This window comes from Pipistrellus kuhlii, unplaced genomic scaffold, assembly GCF_014108245.1.
Source record: "Pipistrellus kuhlii isolate mPipKuh1 unplaced genomic scaffold, mPipKuh1.p scaffold_m20_p_5, whole genome shotgun sequence".
Lineage (NCBI taxonomy): Eukaryota > Metazoa > Chordata > Mammalia > Chiroptera > Vespertilionidae > Pipistrellus > Pipistrellus kuhlii.
The window spans coordinates 1,058,207-1,075,763 of NW_023425551.1; the positions used below are offsets into that span (position 1 = coordinate 1,058,207).

The 17,557-nt window shown below is 46.5% G+C and overlaps 2 protein-coding genes across 20 annotated transcripts in view; one reads left to right on the forward strand and one right to left on the reverse strand.

Annotated features, from left to right (window-relative positions):
• SERAC1 (serine active site containing 1) overlaps positions 1-10,208 on the forward strand; it is a 36,334-nt gene extending 26,126 nt beyond the window's left edge. For 5 of the 8 annotated variants that reach the window (XM_036413467.2, XM_045572841.1, XM_036413468.2 and 2 more), the window contains 5 exons: positions 1,655-1,749; positions 3,081-3,178; positions 4,167-4,349; positions 6,282-6,425; positions 7,955-10,208. In XM_036413467.2, the coding sequence (XP_036269360.1) occupies positions 1,655-1,749; positions 3,081-3,178; positions 4,167-4,349; positions 6,282-6,425; positions 7,955-8,091 (657 nt within the window). In that variant the 3' untranslated portion in view covers positions 8,092-10,208. The remainder of the gene's footprint in view (positions 1-1,654; positions 1,750-3,080; positions 3,179-4,166; positions 4,350-6,281; positions 6,426-7,954) is intronic. The other 3 variants (XR_004983618.2, XM_045572842.1, XM_045572843.1) reach the window with 3 other exon arrangements.
• Positions 7,115-17,557, reverse strand: part of SYNJ2 (synaptojanin 2) — a 76,917-nt gene continuing 66,474 nt past the window's right edge. For 8 of the 12 annotated variants that reach the window (XM_045572836.1, XM_045572835.1, XM_036413459.2 and 5 more), the window contains one exon: positions 16,511-17,209. In XM_045572836.1, the coding sequence (XP_045428792.1) occupies positions 16,556-17,209 (654 nt within the window). In that variant the 3' untranslated portion in view covers positions 16,511-16,555. Of the gene's footprint in view, positions 7,351-15,690; positions 17,210-17,557 lie in introns of those variants that run through there. The other 4 variants (XM_045572839.1, XM_036413461.2, XM_045572838.1 and 1 more) reach the window with 3 other exon arrangements.

Sequence of the window (17,557 nt, forward strand, 5' to 3'; positions counted from 1 at the left end):
GAATTACGCCCTTCCGATTAATCAGCGCGGGTTCTTTTTCTCTTAAAGCTTGGGCTAACCTTTCCAATTGGGCACTATACACTGCACTTGTAATGGTTTGGTTAGATGGTAAAAGTTCATAATGAAGAATTCCTTTAAAATTCCACCAAACACACATCACTTTTTTCGCATGCAAGTCAGGTTTTGGCGTGGGTTGCGGAGCCTCCTTTTTGTCCAACCATTGAGGCCGCCTTTTCAAATTAACATACAGCACCCATTCTTCATCTCCGGTAACAATTTGCTCTAAAAACGGCAAACGGTTTTGACGAGAGAGGAGCCAACTGCAAATTGTGACTCTTTGATTACGGTTGTTGTCGGTCAACTCATGAGGAACCCATTTTCCAAACTTTTGGACTTTGCCAAGTGCACGCAATTGATTGGAAATTGTTTTCTGTGAACAATTTAAAGTTGTCGCAAGCTCTTGTTGGGTAATTTGAGGATTTTGCACCAAAAGAGCTTGAAGAGCTTCTTGATCAAAATTGGACACACGGCCTCGACCACTCTTGTCATCTAACGAAAAATTTCCCTCGCGAAATTTCTCAAACCAACACTGGCATTTTCTGGCGCTAACTGCATCTTGACCAAGAGCACTGCAGATGTTTTTTGCAGCCTCACTTGCTTTTCTTCCTAATCGGAACTCGTAAAGCATGCAGTGCCGAATATGCTCTTCATCCGCCATCTTCTTAGCCCTAGTTTTGCAACAAAAACCAAACCAAACACAAACTTTTTCAAGCAAAACTTGTTAATTGCACTTCACACGTTCTGTAGATACCACGTGTTTGAAGGTTATGTCAATACAAGTCAACGCCAAGCAAGATTTTAAACGAATGTTTAAAAACGACATTAATTATTACTAGACCCGATCTCTCTCTCTCTCTCTCTCTCTCTCTCTCTCTCTCTATATATATATATATATATATATATATATATATGTATCAAATAGGATATTACAGGCATGGTAGTTGGCTAGTTCTATGATTTTAATGATAAAAATAGAAAGACTTTGAAGAAGTAATTCTACTTTGGATTTTTTGACATTGTTTCTTCCAAAGAGCTTAGCCCTGAGCTACAGTCCCGAGCTCCTGAAGCTCAGTGACTATGCTGGAGCTGGAGAGAGGTCCCAGGGCTTGTCCCGCTCTGCTCACTCCCCGCCATAAAGGCTGGTCAGCAGGAGAATGGCTTTTACTCGGTGATGACATTGAGGTGTGGGGATAACGACAGAGCCTGGCCCATAGAGACAGAACTGGGACTGTAATGAATGGCTCTGAGTGCTCGGGCTGAGTCTCTAACCATCAGACCATACTGTCTGTCCTGAGGTCATAGCTTTCTGTGAAATGCTTTCAAAAAGCCAATTTGATCCAGACTCAGAAACAGGCCTTGCTTCTGGCTGTAGCAGATTAAAACAGTATCCTCCGGACACCACTGGCCTGCCGCTATAAATACTTATGCCACCTGTGACAGAGACATGGAAAGATAAAATGCCGGCCTTTTTCTCTGATCAGTGCGGTTTTTGGTCAATATTGCAGGAGTCCTTTAGTTATGAATTTCATTACTAGGAAACAATAGGGGCTTTGGAAAGTCATCTATGTTCTTTTGTACCTTTTCTTTTACATAGACGTGGTTAGCAAGAGACTGTCCCGCTCTCCGGATTATATCTGTGGAGTACGACACCAGCCTCAGTGACTGGAGAGCGAGGTGCCCGACAGAAAGGTAACAGACGCTTTGGGATGGCGAGGGTCCAGACCACAAGTGGGCCCTCAGGGAGGGAGACGGAATTTCTTAGGAAAAACTAACCTTTTCCTCTCTTCTCGGGCCGTTAGCCACGCATCGATTAGCGGTAGACAGAGTGTCGGTGTTGGGCTCCTGACGTGGCTACCTGCAGCTCTTCTAAGCCCAGAACAAAGCACCCCTCCTCCTTTGGCTTCGTGTTCCCGCTCCCACTGGCTGAAGGGAGCAGAGAAAACGGTGCTGAGCAATAGAGGCTCCTTAGGCCACTTGCCTGTCCCCCGTGCACGTGTGTGTACGGGAAGTCACAGACTTCAGCTCTCCCTCTGACTCACTGGGTGACCTCAGACAAGTCATTACTGTACGGAGAGCTTGGTCTACAGATTGGGAGGCTCAGTCTGAGTCTTGGGGTTCTGAATGGCCCCCACCTAGCTGCTCGAAACGGTGCCGAGGGTGGGGAGACAGGACCCAGGGCTCCTCCCGTTTCACCCAGAGCACTCTGACGAGCTTTTCTTCTGAAGAAAGATTCCACAGGTAAACAGCTGGAAACTTCCTGACGAGACAGTATTGACATTCCCGTTTTGAAAATTACTCATTTTGAATGCTCTCATTCTAATAATAGCTTTCTGATATTTTTTAATTTTTTAAAATATATTTTATTGATTTTTTACAGAGAGGAAGAGAGAGGGATAGAGAGTTAGAAACATCGATGAGATAGAATCATCGATTAGCTGCTTCTTGCACACTCCCTACCGGGGATGTGCCCGCAACCAAGGTACATGCCCTTGACTGGAATCGAACCTGGGACCTTTCAGTCCACAGGCCGACGCTCTATCCACTGAGCCAAGTGGTTTCGGCGCTCTCTGTTATTTTTAAGTAACAAACTAAAATTATGTTTTCAGCCTCAATACAACAATTCAGTACAATGACAGCAGCCTTCATGTAGGCAAACCACAAGAAAGAGGCCACTAATGAGAAAAGACCCATGTCCTAAGTGCTGGGGGCAGTTGGAGTGAGACCGACCTTTGACCTGTGAAAATTGCCAGACTCGTATTAGATGCTCAAATAGTGCTTGTTTAGTACATGAATGGCTTGTTCTGGGCTTAGATACTCTCAACTATGCCGTGTGACTAGGTTAGAAATGGAGAATGAACAATTGCAGAGGTTGAGCAGAGAGAATAGGGAAGGGTATTCCTGACTCCAGATGTAGCACTAGCATTGGTCCATAAACAAAAGCTCTTACCTTAACAACTGGATAGCAAACTTTGGGGCGATCAGTAGCCTCCCATCATGCCTGCTGTTTTCATTTTGTTCAGAAAGACCATTGCATTCAGGAGCAACGAACTTCTTCAGAAACTCCGAGCTGCTGGTGTTGGGGACAGGCCGATGGTGTGGGTGTCACACAGCATGGGGGGTAAGTGCCTATCAGCCATGCAGGCTGCCTGAGTGACTGCAGCTCTCTGTCTACTCGTGACCCTTTCCCCCTAAATAAGGGTTCTCTACAGCTGGGGTTTCAAAATTCCTCCACCCTTCGCCAAGAAGGGGCAGCTAGTGACAAACCATATAAAAGGGATCTGAGGTTGACAGCTTAATGCTGTCATTAATAGTGACGCACAAACACCAGAAGCAGTCCCTGGCTTCTACAGCCTGACATGTGCCTGTTCCTGGCTGCTCCCAGGGCTCCCCTTTCTTCCCTGCAGCCCAGCCACCGCAGAGCCCATGACTGTTCCAGTGCCACAGCCACAGCCCCTTCGTGCCTGCCGCCCGGCCCTGCAGGTGCCCGCTCTGCGGCTCCTTGTGTTCGCTCCCTGCGGGCATTCCCCAGCCCTGTCCCCAGTCCAGTCTGAGTCTCGCCGCCCACCTCGCAGCGGCCTTTCTGCGCTGCTGCCAGTGCACCTGCTGAGGTGCGCAGGCGCCGAGGGCAGCATTCAGCTGAGGAAGGCAGTGCCGCCATCTCCGTGACCTTGTGTTCATTGCTGGCTCACGCCCGCGGGCACAGAAGCTTGATTTGCACGGAGAGTCAGCTCCATGGCCTGTGCTTTGGGATGTTAGTACTGTCCTAGCGGAGGGCATCGGCAGGCCGCTGTGGGCAGGATGGAGACTGGCAGCTGCATTTTCGCTTCATTGACAGACACGTAACATAGACCTGATACACCTCTGTGGGACAGTGCAGCCTGGGGCACAGATGAGCTTCTAGACTCTTGTTTGTGGGTGAGAGACTGACCCAGAAGACAGGGAGGATTAGTCAGTGTCGATATTTTAAGGCCCTGAGTATTAGACTACAGAGAACTATTCTTAAACTTTAAAGAAAGCTTCTCTGTAGTTCTTGTTTTGCATATTCTGGTTCAAGAGCAGTGGAGGGAAGGAAATAGCTTCTGCTTCTTTGACTTCTCCGTGGCCAGGCCTTCTTGTCAAGAAGATGCTGCTGGAAGCATCTCAGAACCCAGAGATGAGCTCGGTCATAGACAACACCCGCGGGATCATCTTCTACAGCGTGCCTCACCACGGCTCCCACCTGGCCGACTACTCCGTGAACGTCCGCTACCTGCTCTTCCCCTCGCTGGAAGTCAAGGAGCTCAGCAAGGGTAACCCGATCTGTCCTGAGGGAAACGGGACTATTCACATCAGTTTCCTGGGGAAGGAGAAAAAAGAGCTTCTAACCTGATTAGATCATTGCATTTTACTATTTGCATATGAATTGTTAGACTCTCACGGAAAATGTTCAGTTTGCGTCTGGCTTTTCTTTGATACTTCCCCTTTTTGTCTCAAGCCATTGTTTGTTCAAATATAACAATTTTAATACTATGTAATATACATATTAGTTCTGAGATTCTGTATAAATTTTTATTATTTGTAATTTTTAATTGGAAGGTAGGAGAATTACAAGGGTTCGTATATGAAATTATAAGTCTGCTTATAATTAAATCTTACATATAATGGGCTTAATTACAGCTAGGACTGGAATGGCAGCTGGGACGGACCAGGGGCAGAGTGGGGAGTATGGGTTGGGGTTGGGGGGAGGGTGGATGCTAGTGTATTAGGTCTTAAATGATATTGGTGAATATTAGGGAGAGGCAAAGTTACTTTAAAAGGAGTGGCTGACTTGATTTTGTCAATATCTGTACTGGAAAGGGCCCAAAGTGGTCTTGGAATATCCTGTAACAAATGTTTAGTCTCAAGATTATTTTCCTCTTTAAAATCATTATTTTTCCAATTGATTTAGCATTTGATTCATTTGGTTCTAAATACATTTCACCTTCCAGAAAAAGGATAGGTGGGCATTGTGGGTTTTAAGAAAATCTCTTGTTAAGTCAGATGGAAAAGGACAAGAACCATATGATTTCACTCATATGTGGGATATAAAACAGAAAGCAACAAAAGAAACGAAACAAACTCATGAACACAGACAACAGTATGGTGCTTACCAGAGAACTGCGGCTGGGGGCAGGTAATAAAGGATAAAGGGGGTCAGATATACAGTGAGGGAAGGAGGCTAGACTTTGGGTGGTGATCATGCAATGCAATGTACAGATAATGTGTTATAGAATTGTACATTGGAACTTACAATACTATGTAAAATATTTAAAAATTTAAATTACATGAGGTTTTAAGTATAATTCCAAATTACCAATTGCTTTTATCCATGAATTTGGAAAATCATCAACTGTTAAAATATGCACACGCGTTCAAGGTTTTCACCATATCAGCTGCAAAGCATTATATACAGGGCAGGGCCAAAGCAGGTTTACAGTTGTTCACATGGAAACTGACAAATAATAATACAAGATTAAACTCTGTGTTTTGCATAGTCACAGCTGTCAACCTACTTTTGCCCACCCTGCATTTGCTTTCATTAGTCAGCGTTTTCTTACCCCGGAGTACCTGTGGGTCAGGGGTGGCCCTCGGCGTGAGCTTAACGTGCCAGACGTCTCTCTATTCCTGTTTCCTCTCCTTTACGCAGAGAGAGTTAATTTTGTTGAACCTTTTGTTGAATTCCATGTTTGCAGTCCTTTTATTTTCATAGATATTTCTTGTTCGTTGATCCATTATCTTTTGAAATCATTCTAAAGAGACAAATTAGTGGGGGTTGTAAGTTTCTCTCTGTTTCTTCCCCCTCCGGTTTTCTGTTTGCTCTTCAGATCTATTTTCTAATACTCTGAGCTTCGTGGTAGTCCTTTTACCTGAGGCTGAGGGTTCTGCTGGAGACAGGCTGTGGTCTGGGAGGCTGTGCTGTAGGGTGGGTGGGGGATGCCAGCCAGCACACGGCAGGGGGGAGACCCCGAGTCCCACACACTGGGGGCTGCTTCCTGTCAGCAGTAATGTGGGAGCTCTCCCCCCAAAACTGGCCGCTTGTTTTTGCATTTAGCCCTCTACTCTCAGCTTAAGGAAATAGAGGCGGTAAACAAGCCACCATCCAAATTAGAACCCTGATTTTCCCTCACAGTTGGAAGGTTAATGTATTTTATTGTGAATTGGATAAACAGAGCCTGTCACAGCCTTATTCTCTATAATTTCAGATTGTCCTGCGCTTAAGGCACTACAGGATGACTTTCTGAAGTTTGCTAAAGACAGAAACTTCCAGGTGCTGAGTTTCGTGGAGACACTACCAACGTGCATTGGGAGCATGCTCAAGCTGCACGTGGTGCCTGTGGACTCAGCAGGTACTCCCCCTGCAGGAGCGGGCCGGCGTCACACACCTGGTGGGCGATGCCCGGCATTTAATGATAAACGTCAGCTTTTACGTTTAGTTTCTCAGTTTTAGGGAGATCTAGATTCTAATCCTGTTATTCTTTTCAGCCACAGATTGACATTTCTCCAAAAACATATAACCTTGGTATTACCACTCCCCACCCTTCATTTAGTTGATTAGATGGCAAAGGTTAATTGGCTAACTCTAAATCAGGCATCAACAGTGAACTCTGTTGTATTCAGGTAAGAACACAAAACCCTTCTACCGTGTTTCCCCGCAAATAAGACATCCTCCGAAAATAAGACCTAACACATGGAAAGATAAGACATCCCCTGAAAATAAGACCTAGTGCAACTTTAGGAGAAAAAAATAATATAAGGCACTGTCTTATTTTCAGGGAAACAGGGTATTAGCTAGACTGAAAGGGGCTTTTCATTTAAAAGACTGATACCTGCATGCAGAAACTTTAAAAAAGATCACCTAAAGATATGGAGTCTTTAGTAAATAAATGGAAGATATATGGACCATTCAACAAAGATTCTGATGGGAAAAACTAATGTTAAAAGTAGAATCTCTTCATAATCCTGAAGTGAGGGAATGACAGCACCTGCTCCAGTGTATTGATTACACTGGGCCATCGGCTCTGAGAGGAGGGCCCAAATCTTCATTCTCCTTGTGGCTCCTTGATTACTCCGTGATGGCAGTGACTCTGCCTGTCGCTCCCGGACTCCTCAGCTTGCTGTGAAACCCTTTTCCGATCACCCGGCAGTGGGCGTAGGTGCTGTCCCAGAGCCCACGTGGCCCCTGCAGCCGGACCGTGTGAGGCAGAGCACTTGCTGGGTGGCTCTTCGGTTGGGTCCGAACCTCCTCCATGCTGCCTAAATAAGATGAAAAGCCTTCTGCTCCGTGAAGCCTAGGGATGGCTTTCCTAGGAAATGTGCCGTAGGGCGGGCAGTTACTATTGAGAAGTTGCAGAGCTCAGGATCAGCTGCTGGTATTTACCAAAAAGGACTTTGGAAGCTTAAACCAAAAGCAAAGTTAACTTATGGACTAACTGCTTATAGTGACATCGCCTCAACTCCATTCTGTGTGTGCCTTGTTCTGGGTCACCTCCACCATAGCCGGCTATGGCTAGAATGGGCCCTATGTGAGATATCCCCATTCTTTATATCGGGACAAGGGAGCTCATTATCAACTTTTATAATAAAGACTCTAGAAAAAGTGTTTCATTATATTATAGTGACCAGGCTCTATTCACTACTAAATTAGGAAGTATACAAATGAATTTGTGAAATGCATAATTATATCTTCTGAGAATCCATTCAGGCATGATTAATCAAATATAGTTTAGCTACAGTGAATCTTAGCTAAAGATCCTTTATCTTTTAAGAGTCACAACCAAGTGAACATTAAGAACTGCAAATTTGGCCTCTTTCATTATTGATAAGGGAGAAGCTTACATTTTTACTTAGATTTTGTTCACATTTTTGTTTTCTTCAGATTTAGGCATTGGAGATCTAATTCCTGTGGACGTGAACCATCTGAACATTTGTAAGCCAAAGAAAAAGGATGCTTTTTTGTACCAACGTACCTTACAGTTCATCCGGGAAGCTTTAGCCAAAGACCTTGAAAACTGACAATTACCTTCCATTTTTCATGTGAAGCTCGGTGGTCTCTTTTGAAGCAATCATGCAAACAGTCACTGTGGCATCGCGTGGTCTGGAGTCTGTTGCAGGCAGCAGAACACTGCAAAGCACAAGCACAGAGTGGCACTCGGAGAAGGAAGGGCTGGACGGATGCTTTCGATTTCAGGGAATTCCGTGGGGGCCAGTGGATGCTGTGCAGTGCTGTCCCTGTGAACACGCTGCTGTGGATGGAGAGTACCTTGTGTCACCTGTGACCGCCTATGGCTGACGCGAGCGGAGCACTGATGGCTTCTGAAGGGACAGCGCGCCGCCAGCTTACCATGACAAGGCTAGTGGGAGAGCACCTGGAGCGGGCAGAGAATGATCTAGAACATAAAAGACTCTTTTTGTTCTGGGATTCCATGTGCTGTAAATTTTTACTAACATGTAAGTGTAAACCTTTGTCTAACATGTTAACTGTTAGACCTGTTGCCACCCATGGGCCAGTTCCTTGTACATTTTTATTTTCATATGGCTGAGAACAGATATTTCTCTAAAAAAATCTAGCTTATAGTAATGCTTTCCAGACTTTAGCTACCTATACTTGTATTTTTCCCAGATAAAGTAGCTAATCCACTATTAATCACAGTGTGAATAAAACTATTCTAAGCCATTGTATAGATTAGTAACACTTAGTATTAAGGTTCTCAATTCTCTTTAGGCCAAGTAAAACATCCCTTTCTTTCCTGCTCCTTTGACTTCCAGCAAGTGAGAAATAGGAAATCATGTTGACTTTTTCTAAATAATGACATTATTGAGATATAATTCACATTTCATAAAATTTACCTTAACTCAAGGTTGTTTATTTTTAGTAAGTTTACAGGGTCGTGCAATCACCACCACTGATCTCAGAACACTTTTATCATCTCCTGGAAGAACCCCATAGCCTGGAGCAATCACACCTCACCTTTTCTCCCCCAGCCCTGGCAAACACTAATCTACTTCATCTCTACAGATTTGCGTGTTTTGGACTTGAATATAAATGGAATTATACACTATGTGCCCTTCTGTGTCTGGCTTCTTTCTCTTAGTGTAATGTTTTCAGGGTTCACCCTTGAGGAAGCATGTATCGGGGCTTCATTCCTTTTTATGGCCAAGTAATACTCCATGGTATGGATATACCACACTTGTTCATCTGGTGATGGACATTTAGATTCTTTGAATTTGGGGGTATTATGCTGCTTGAACATTTAGATTCTTTGGAATTTGGGGGTATTATGCTGTTTTTCATTCTCTTGGATATATACTAGAGTGTCTTATTAAGCTCACTAGAGGCCTGGTACATGAATTTGTGCATGGGTGGGGTCTGGCCAGCCGGCCTGCCCCCGATCAGGGCTGATTAGATGGGGCCCACTGAGGGGAGGTGCCACGGGCAGTTGGCTAACCCCTGGTTGTACTCCCCATCGAGGGGACAATTTGCATATTAGCCTTTTATTATATAGGATATAACCATTTTGAAGATGATGGACATTGTAGAATGGGATAATCAAAGCTAAAACGAGAACATGTCATCAGTAAAACCCTGTCAACATCTAATTGTTTAATTTGCAACAACCTAACAAGTGACTTAACCACTTGTATTATTGTGTAGATACAGTGAATGCATGGTTACGAGCTAACAATATTAAATAATAAATGCTAGCTAATGGGATGTTATGGGGAGAAGGGGTAGATACACTTGGTTCATTTTCTTTTCCTGGTTTCCATGAAAACAATTGTTCATTAACGTAGAGTAATGCAATGAAGCCCCACTCCTTAAATCTCTATAGAGCTGCTTTAGCGGTGCTTTTAAAATGAGGTCTGGGAGAGGGATCCACTGAAGTACTAAATTACACAGTTTTTCAGGCAAGGCATTTTTTTTTATTCTGCCTATGAAATGGATATAAATGTACATGGGTTGACTTTATCCATTTTGTGATAGTTAAGTCAATGTTTTTAAAATAATCATTGCATGAAAAATGCTTAAAAAACACTAAGTATGAAAACATGTATTTGAAGTAGTTTCAAACTTAGACCATCAATAAAACACTCTGGGAATTTGATCAGCTTTGTTTAAATATCCTTTCTGGGGGGAAAAACTCAAAAGCTTCATATCACCTTCTCCCTCATGTGAAAAGTCACTTTTTATGATCTTTTTTAAGAAGGAAGTAAACAGAATATAGGTGTTACCAAACAAATTACTGAAAGAAAGCTGTAAATACAGCAAGAATAGCCGGGACCGGTTTGGCTCAGTGGATAGAGCGTCGGCCTGCGGACTGAAAGGTCCCAGGTTCAATTCCGGGCAAGGGCATGTACCTTGGTTACAGGCACATACCCAGTGGGGGGCATGCAAGAGGCAGCTGATCGATGATTCTCTTCTCATCTTTGTTTCTAACTCTCTATCCCTCTCTCTTCCTCTCTGTGAAAAAATCAATAAAACATATTTTAAAAAAAAATACAGCTAGAATGAAAATGAAAAGTCAGTTATTTTTACTTATAACCTATTTCTTTCTTTCTGGTTACATTTCCCCTAAACCTACCAGATTACATTGTCAGCCCTAAATTTCAAGGGCACCGAGTCCCCTTTTCCCCAGAGTTTACATTAAATGTCGCCACAGAAAGAGACTACAAAAAGGAGGGTCATGATACCTTTCTCACCAGCCTCTCAACCAGTCACCCAGGCTACGCCAACACGCAGGACACGGTGGAGGGTGCAGGCCTGCGCCCTGTGCCTGCCTGAGGTGGGAACACCAGCATTCACTTCCTAGTGAGAAGCACAGCGCAGTGACACAGTGATGTGTCTTGAACTTGGTTCATAACTCACAATGCCCCTCAAACTCCAATTCCTAAAATTTGAGCTTTAGGCATACCATCCTGAATTTTTACTCCTTCGTAATATCAAATATATCGAATGAGTCTTTATTGACATTTAATATAAAAAATTATGTTCAACCAAAAATTGAAGCATTTATATAAATGTCACTTTAAAGTCTTTCCTACAACTGATTGTGCCCTTATATTAGATATTGAACACTCCCAATAGCTAATCACTTAAAATAGATTGGAAGTTTATGAAATATTTGATTATGAACTGGTAACACCTCGGCCTGGCCTGTGCCCTCTTGCAATCCGGGACCCCTTGGGGAATGTTGGATAGCCGGTTTCAGCCCAATCCACGCAGGCCCGATCCAAACAGGAGGGAGCCCCATCCTGTGAGTTGAGCATCTGTTCCCTGGTGGTCAGTGTGCATCATAGTGACTGGCCCACCAGTTGTTTGGTCCCTTAGGCATATATATATATATATATATATATATATATATATATATATATTATATATATATATATTACCTTAATAGAACAGAAGACATAAATCAGTTTAATATCTAAGAAATTTTCAAATTTAGAACAAGCCATTTCTCATAAAATTTTTTATGAACACACTTTAAAAAAAATATATTTTGTATTGATTTTTTACAGAGAGGAAGAGAGGGATAGAGAGTGAGAAACATTGATGAGAGAGAATCATCCATCAGCTGCCTCTTGCACACCCCCTACTGGGGATGTGTCCGCAACCAAGGTACATGCCCTTGACCGGAATCGAACCCGGGACCTTTCAGTTCGCAGACCGATGCTCTATCCACTGAGCCAAACCAGTTTTGGCTATGAACATCCTTCTTAATGTGTGTTCAACTTGGTCTTGGAGTTTAGAAACATGGCCATAGAGTTCAGTACCTGGTCCCAGGTTGGGAAACACTAAACTTACTAGAATCCTAGATTTTTAGTTTAATCCAAACTTCAATGCATAATCCATGGATGCACACAGTGGGGTGGTAAGGGCCTGTGGCCAGGGTGGGCTGGAAGGGGGTCCATGGGGGAAAAAGGAGATGTGTAATACTTTCAACAATATTTTTTTTAAAAAGAAATGAGGCCGAAACCAGTTTGGCTCAATAGATAGAGCGTCGGCTTGGGGACTGAAAGGTCCCGGGTTCGATTCCGGTCAAGGGCATGTGCCTTGGTTGCGAGCATATCCCCAGTAGGGGGTGTGCAAGAGGCAGCTGATTGATGACTCTCTCTCATCAATCTTTCTATCTCTCTCCCTCTCTGTACAAAATCAATAAAATATATTTAAAAAGAAAGAAAGAAAAAAGAAATGAGAAGCCATTTCAACTGATAACACACAAATACTAAGGTTCACAAGAGACCAATATGAATAATTACATGTTATACCATCTCTCAGGAAGATAATTTAAGAATTCCCCCCCCCCCCCCTCAAACAGACACCATTTATAAGCTATAGTCCAGGTGCTTTGAAGAGTTTCTATTAGCCCAGGCAAAGCCTGTAATCTTTTTTTTAGAATAACACATGCTAAAATTAAAAAAAAATTTTTTTTAATTGACTTTTAGAGAGACAGGAAGGGAAAGGGATAGAGAGATAGAAACATCATTGACTGGCTGCCTCCTGCATGCCTCTTACTGGGGAGCAAGCCCACAACTAAGGTATGTGCCCTGATGGGGAATCAAGCCAGTGATCTCTTGGTTCATGGGTGGATGCTCAGCCCCTGGTCCACACCGGCCTACAAAGCCTGTAACCATGGCCACTCTAACAGATTTGTTTAGGTTTCTGTTACCCACTATTATCTGCAGAATAAAATCCTAAACTGTCATGTAAGGTCTTCTGAAGTTCTCTCCCTTTCCATGTACATAAATCCACGTTGCTACTTGTCAAATCCTTAATCCTCTTCACTCAACTGTCCCCTGGCCGTGTGTTCACAATCACTCTTTTGTACTCTCCTACATCACTGAGTTAACGGTGATTCCGTAGACACAAACAGTTGGCCTCCTCAGGGAGCGGGTGTCAAACCCCTCTCCCCCATGACCTTGGATCGTAACCAGCGGTTTCTCCCCAGCCAAGCCCAGGGGCTGTGCAGTCAGGTCAAGGGACTTCAGAATGGTACTTACAGGGCAGGAAGGACTAGCCATCTTTATTATTTCGAGATTGTCAGTATATCCTCATTCCTAGAAATCATCAGAGAACATTTTTAATGTATTTTTTGTGTTAATTAGCTGAAAACCAACCTAGACAGAACTTGAACATTGTTTACTCTCTTCTGCCTCGACATAGTAATGCACTCAAACCAGTGCAGTCTAAGATTGCATGTCGGCTATAAGACCCTACAGAAAACGAATTCTCGCATCTCTCACATCTTATAAATATTATAGCTTAAAGTTATTATGTATGGCGTCATAGTGGTCCCTACCCGCATTATTCAAGTCACGAATTCTTAACCAAATGATTCTAATGCTTTTTCAACTCAGTCTGATGGTTGAAAAAATAAACAAACTCAAATAGAGGAAAACTATTTGTAATGTAGTCACATTTCACCCAGAACAGAAGGCTGGCCAAAAAAGCTATCCCAAGATTCTCTTCATATCTAAAAAAAAAAGGCAAATTACAAAACAAAGACAAAACATTTAATAGATTTCTTTTTTACAATTTCAGTACAAATGATCACTTCAAATAAACATTACAAGGATTTTTTAATTGCCAGTCAGCCAATAAATAATTTTTGTGGCTTTCCTTGCTGTTGAAATAAATCACTCTGTTATAAAGTTTTAATACATTACTTTGCTTATACTTATACACATCAGGAGAATTCTATTAACTGTCTTGAACTTCAACACTGTAAAACCTTTACAGGAATTGCTTAGACAGATGTCCTAATTCCAGTAATTTACTGGAATAAATTTTAAAAATAGCCAGCAAGTCGGAGATGACACCGTGGGAGGGAAGAGGGCCATCGGAGTCCTCGAGAGCGTGCCGAGTTGTCAAGTACCTTGCTGAAAACACGGACTGCAGCGAACTTAACGTCTTACAGAGAAGGAATGACACACAGACCACAAATAAGGTCCCAGTAAAAAGCCCCGCGTGGGAGGGAGTATCAAAGAAAAACCGAAAATACAAACCCACAGAGTGACATCCCCGGATAATGACATCCCTGATGGCAGCCCTCGCTGTGTTATCCACTGCCTGCCCCTCACCCAGGAAACCGGCAACCAGGAGCCTCCATTTAAAAAATAAATAAGGTGACGCTGATTGTCTCCTTCAGAGGAAGGTGGTTGGGAGCCTCACATACTAACTCAAAATCCAGCCTCTGTGGTCCCTGACCGTGAACACCGGGACCAAGTACTTGTTCAGCTCGTCCTGTTAAACAACTGGTCCTGTTCCCGTGGCTGCGCCCCGAGGCTGACACCACCCCGCGCGCCACTGCTCACAGCTGGATCCCTACGTGTTGCTGTGGGACCAGCACCTGCCTCCACGGACACTCAGCTCCTGTGCCCGCCACTGGCTACCGGTTTTCTAGAACAAAGAGTAACCTGAGAATCAGGCCTGTTCCCAGCATTGCAAGCAACTGTGGTGGCACAGACTTCCCCTGCTTTTCCAACCAATGGCTACATGCACCTGCTTTCAAATGCACCTTCCCTTGGCGGGAAAACAGGTGGCAGACAAGAAGCATGGCTGCATTAAGAAACCTTTGCTTCCGTTTCCAATTGTACTCTAGTAGCCGCTGCAAATCATCGAACTTCTCCGAGACTGCTACCCATCCTGCTTGCTTGCTTCCTCTGAGGAGTTCAAGGATTACATTCTTTGTTTGCATTTGCTAGAGAGGTAGAGATGATACGAAGCACGTACTCCAGAAAGTGTCCTAGCGCCGTGGCCAGAAACAGCATCTTTTTCTGACAGGACAATGCGTGTGTTCTGCTCATCTCGATGGGTCAGTAATGCCTTTTCCTGTGCTCAGTTTTCCGATGAAGTGAAATAACGTGGTGGTTTGGTTTTTGACTTGAGTGCTGGATTTAAGAGCTGTATGTGTACCTTGATAGTGGCAATGAGAAGTAATCCTGAACACCCCGAGGTCTGATCAGTAGGGAGAGAGTGGTATTGCCTGGGCAAGGCCATCCCTGCCATCCCAACCATCAGCACTGAGTGTAGGGGTTCCCGGCTTATATCAGGGGAGCCCAGACTCACTGTGTGTGGCCCTATGCTGTGAAAGGTTCCTCCGTATGCCATGTGACACACTAAAATTTTTGCCAGTGAATTTATTAGCAAAAATACAATATCTTCTCCAAATGAAACTCTAGGGCAGTGGATGGCAAACTCATTAGTCAACAGAGCCAAATAACAGTACAATAATTGAAATTTCTTTTGAGAGCCAAACTTTTTAAACTGAAACTTCTTCTAACGCCACTTCTTCAAAATAGACTCGCCCAGGCCGTGGTATTTTGTGGAAGAGCCACACTCAAGGGGCCAAAGAGCCGCATGTGGCTCGCGAGCTGCAGTTTGCTGACCACTGCTCTAGGCCTTCTAACATTGTTTTTTTCAATGTGGAACAGAATGGCCATTTCTTTTTAAATGATTTCACGGGCAAGAAGTAGTGTTGGAGACGTAGAGGGGAAACGCAGGTAAAAAACAGACCCAACAGACACAGAGAGAAGCCAATCCAGAGACACTGCCTCATGGAGAAGGGCTCTCCTTCCTGACGCTGCAGCACAGACCCGGCTACAGCAGGCAGCCATTACCGTGACCGAGGACCCATGGCATGCCCAGAAGGCGTTCTCCCATTTGTGCGTTTACCAGGTAGGGAATTTAAGGGAAGAAACGAACTCACAAGGTTTCCTTCAAAGGGGGCTAGACGGCGTGTAAACACTGGTGTACACAGCACACCAGGATCAGGGCTGTAGCAGGGCACGGAGCGTGCACACCTGAGACAGGACACGGGCGTGTGGAGCGGGTGAAGCTCAGGTAAGCGGATGGCATATGCTTCAGGCCCCCAGAGGCACAGACCCCGTCCCGGCACGGTCAAGGCTCACAGGGACACGCACATACATAACCCCCCGGGGATGGGCAGCCCGGTTACCGGGCTGACCTCTCTGCTGCCTCTCTCTGACGATTCTAACCCAGTGCCAGGCGGTCAGGCACGGCTCCCCGTGGTGCCAGCTACCTGTGCGTGTGAGCCTGACTTTACGCATCCGCCCCCAGGCGATGCACCAAACCATGGCTCTGAACCTGTAAAATACAAACGAAGTGAAGGAACACCACACACACACGTAAGCCCAACAGCCACTTAACGCTCGACGGGAGGGAACTGGGCGTCGTCCACGAACTCCGTTTTGAACACCCACATGCAGGCCCCGCCGGGAAGGCTCCTTCCCGGGCCCCGAGCGGAAACTCGGGCCGCGTGCGTCTGCAACAGTCACAGCTCGGGGGCTGAGCCATCATCTTACTGGAGTGAGAGACACGGTTTCTGTAACTGCACAGGAGGGGGCGGGAGCGCGCAGGGACAGAGGCCTCTCCCGGGGGCACCGAGGAGGACGGGCTTTTCTCCGCCGGGCACCGCCCCAGGGAGGCCCGCGGTCTGCAGGGCGCGGCCGGGCTCCGTCAGGTCTCCGCCAGCGGGTCGAAGGCCTGCAGCACCGTCCTCCGGTCCGTGTCGCTGGCGGCCCAGGGGCCGGGGTCTGGGTGCCCGTGCGCCGGTGGCCGCTCCTCGGGGGCCGGGCCCCTGGCCTGCAGCGGGGCCGTGTGCGCCCTCCGGAGGAGCCTGGGGCCCGCGTCCAGGGGCTCGGAGCTCTCGCACAGCCAGGCGCCGCTCGCCAGGCCGGCGTGCTGGAGGAGGCTCCAGAAGGGGTCCTGGCCGTCGCCCAGCGGGGAGGCCCCCTCGGGTCCAGGCTCCCTGCGGCTGGCGGCCTGGGCGCTGGCGGGCGGCGGGAGGGCCGGGGGGCAGTCCCCGCGGAGGCCGCTGCGGGCCAGGTCCTGGAGGTGCTGGCCGTGGCTCTGCAGCACCTGCAGGTGGAAGGCGGCCGGGGCGGACTTCTTCCTCCGGGGGGGCACCCGGGGCAGCGCAGGCGGCGCCCCCGGGAGGGGCAGCGGGGGCCCCGGGCCCGGCCGCCCCTCGGCGCCTTTCCCCGGGGGCAGCGTCCTTGGTTTGGGAACGGGCGGGGCGGTCGCAGGCGGAGGGGCGTCCAGGCTCGTCTCGGGGGGCCCGATGGTGAAGTGGACAGGCGGTGGCCCGGGCGGCTCCTCCGGCGACGTGGGCTGGGGAGAGGCAGGACACGGAGTGAGTGACACGCCAGCGGGGGCTGGGGCACCGGCTCAGCCTCAGCCGGAGCTGCGGGGCCGCGGGACATTCTGGAAATCCAGGATTTGAGAATGTCCGGGATGCGGCCACGTGACCAGGGAGAGGACCCGGCAGAAACACACACACACACACACACACACACGGGTCAGGAGGACCACGGGCCAACGAGAGGCGAGCGGGGCTTGAAAACCAGGGCACAGGTGTCGCCGGAGACGGGGCTCCCTCTGCTCCGAGGAGGGGGGCCTCCCGCACGGCGCGCACACCTCTCCCACGCTCTCTCGGTTGAGACCCAGATAAGCCAATGC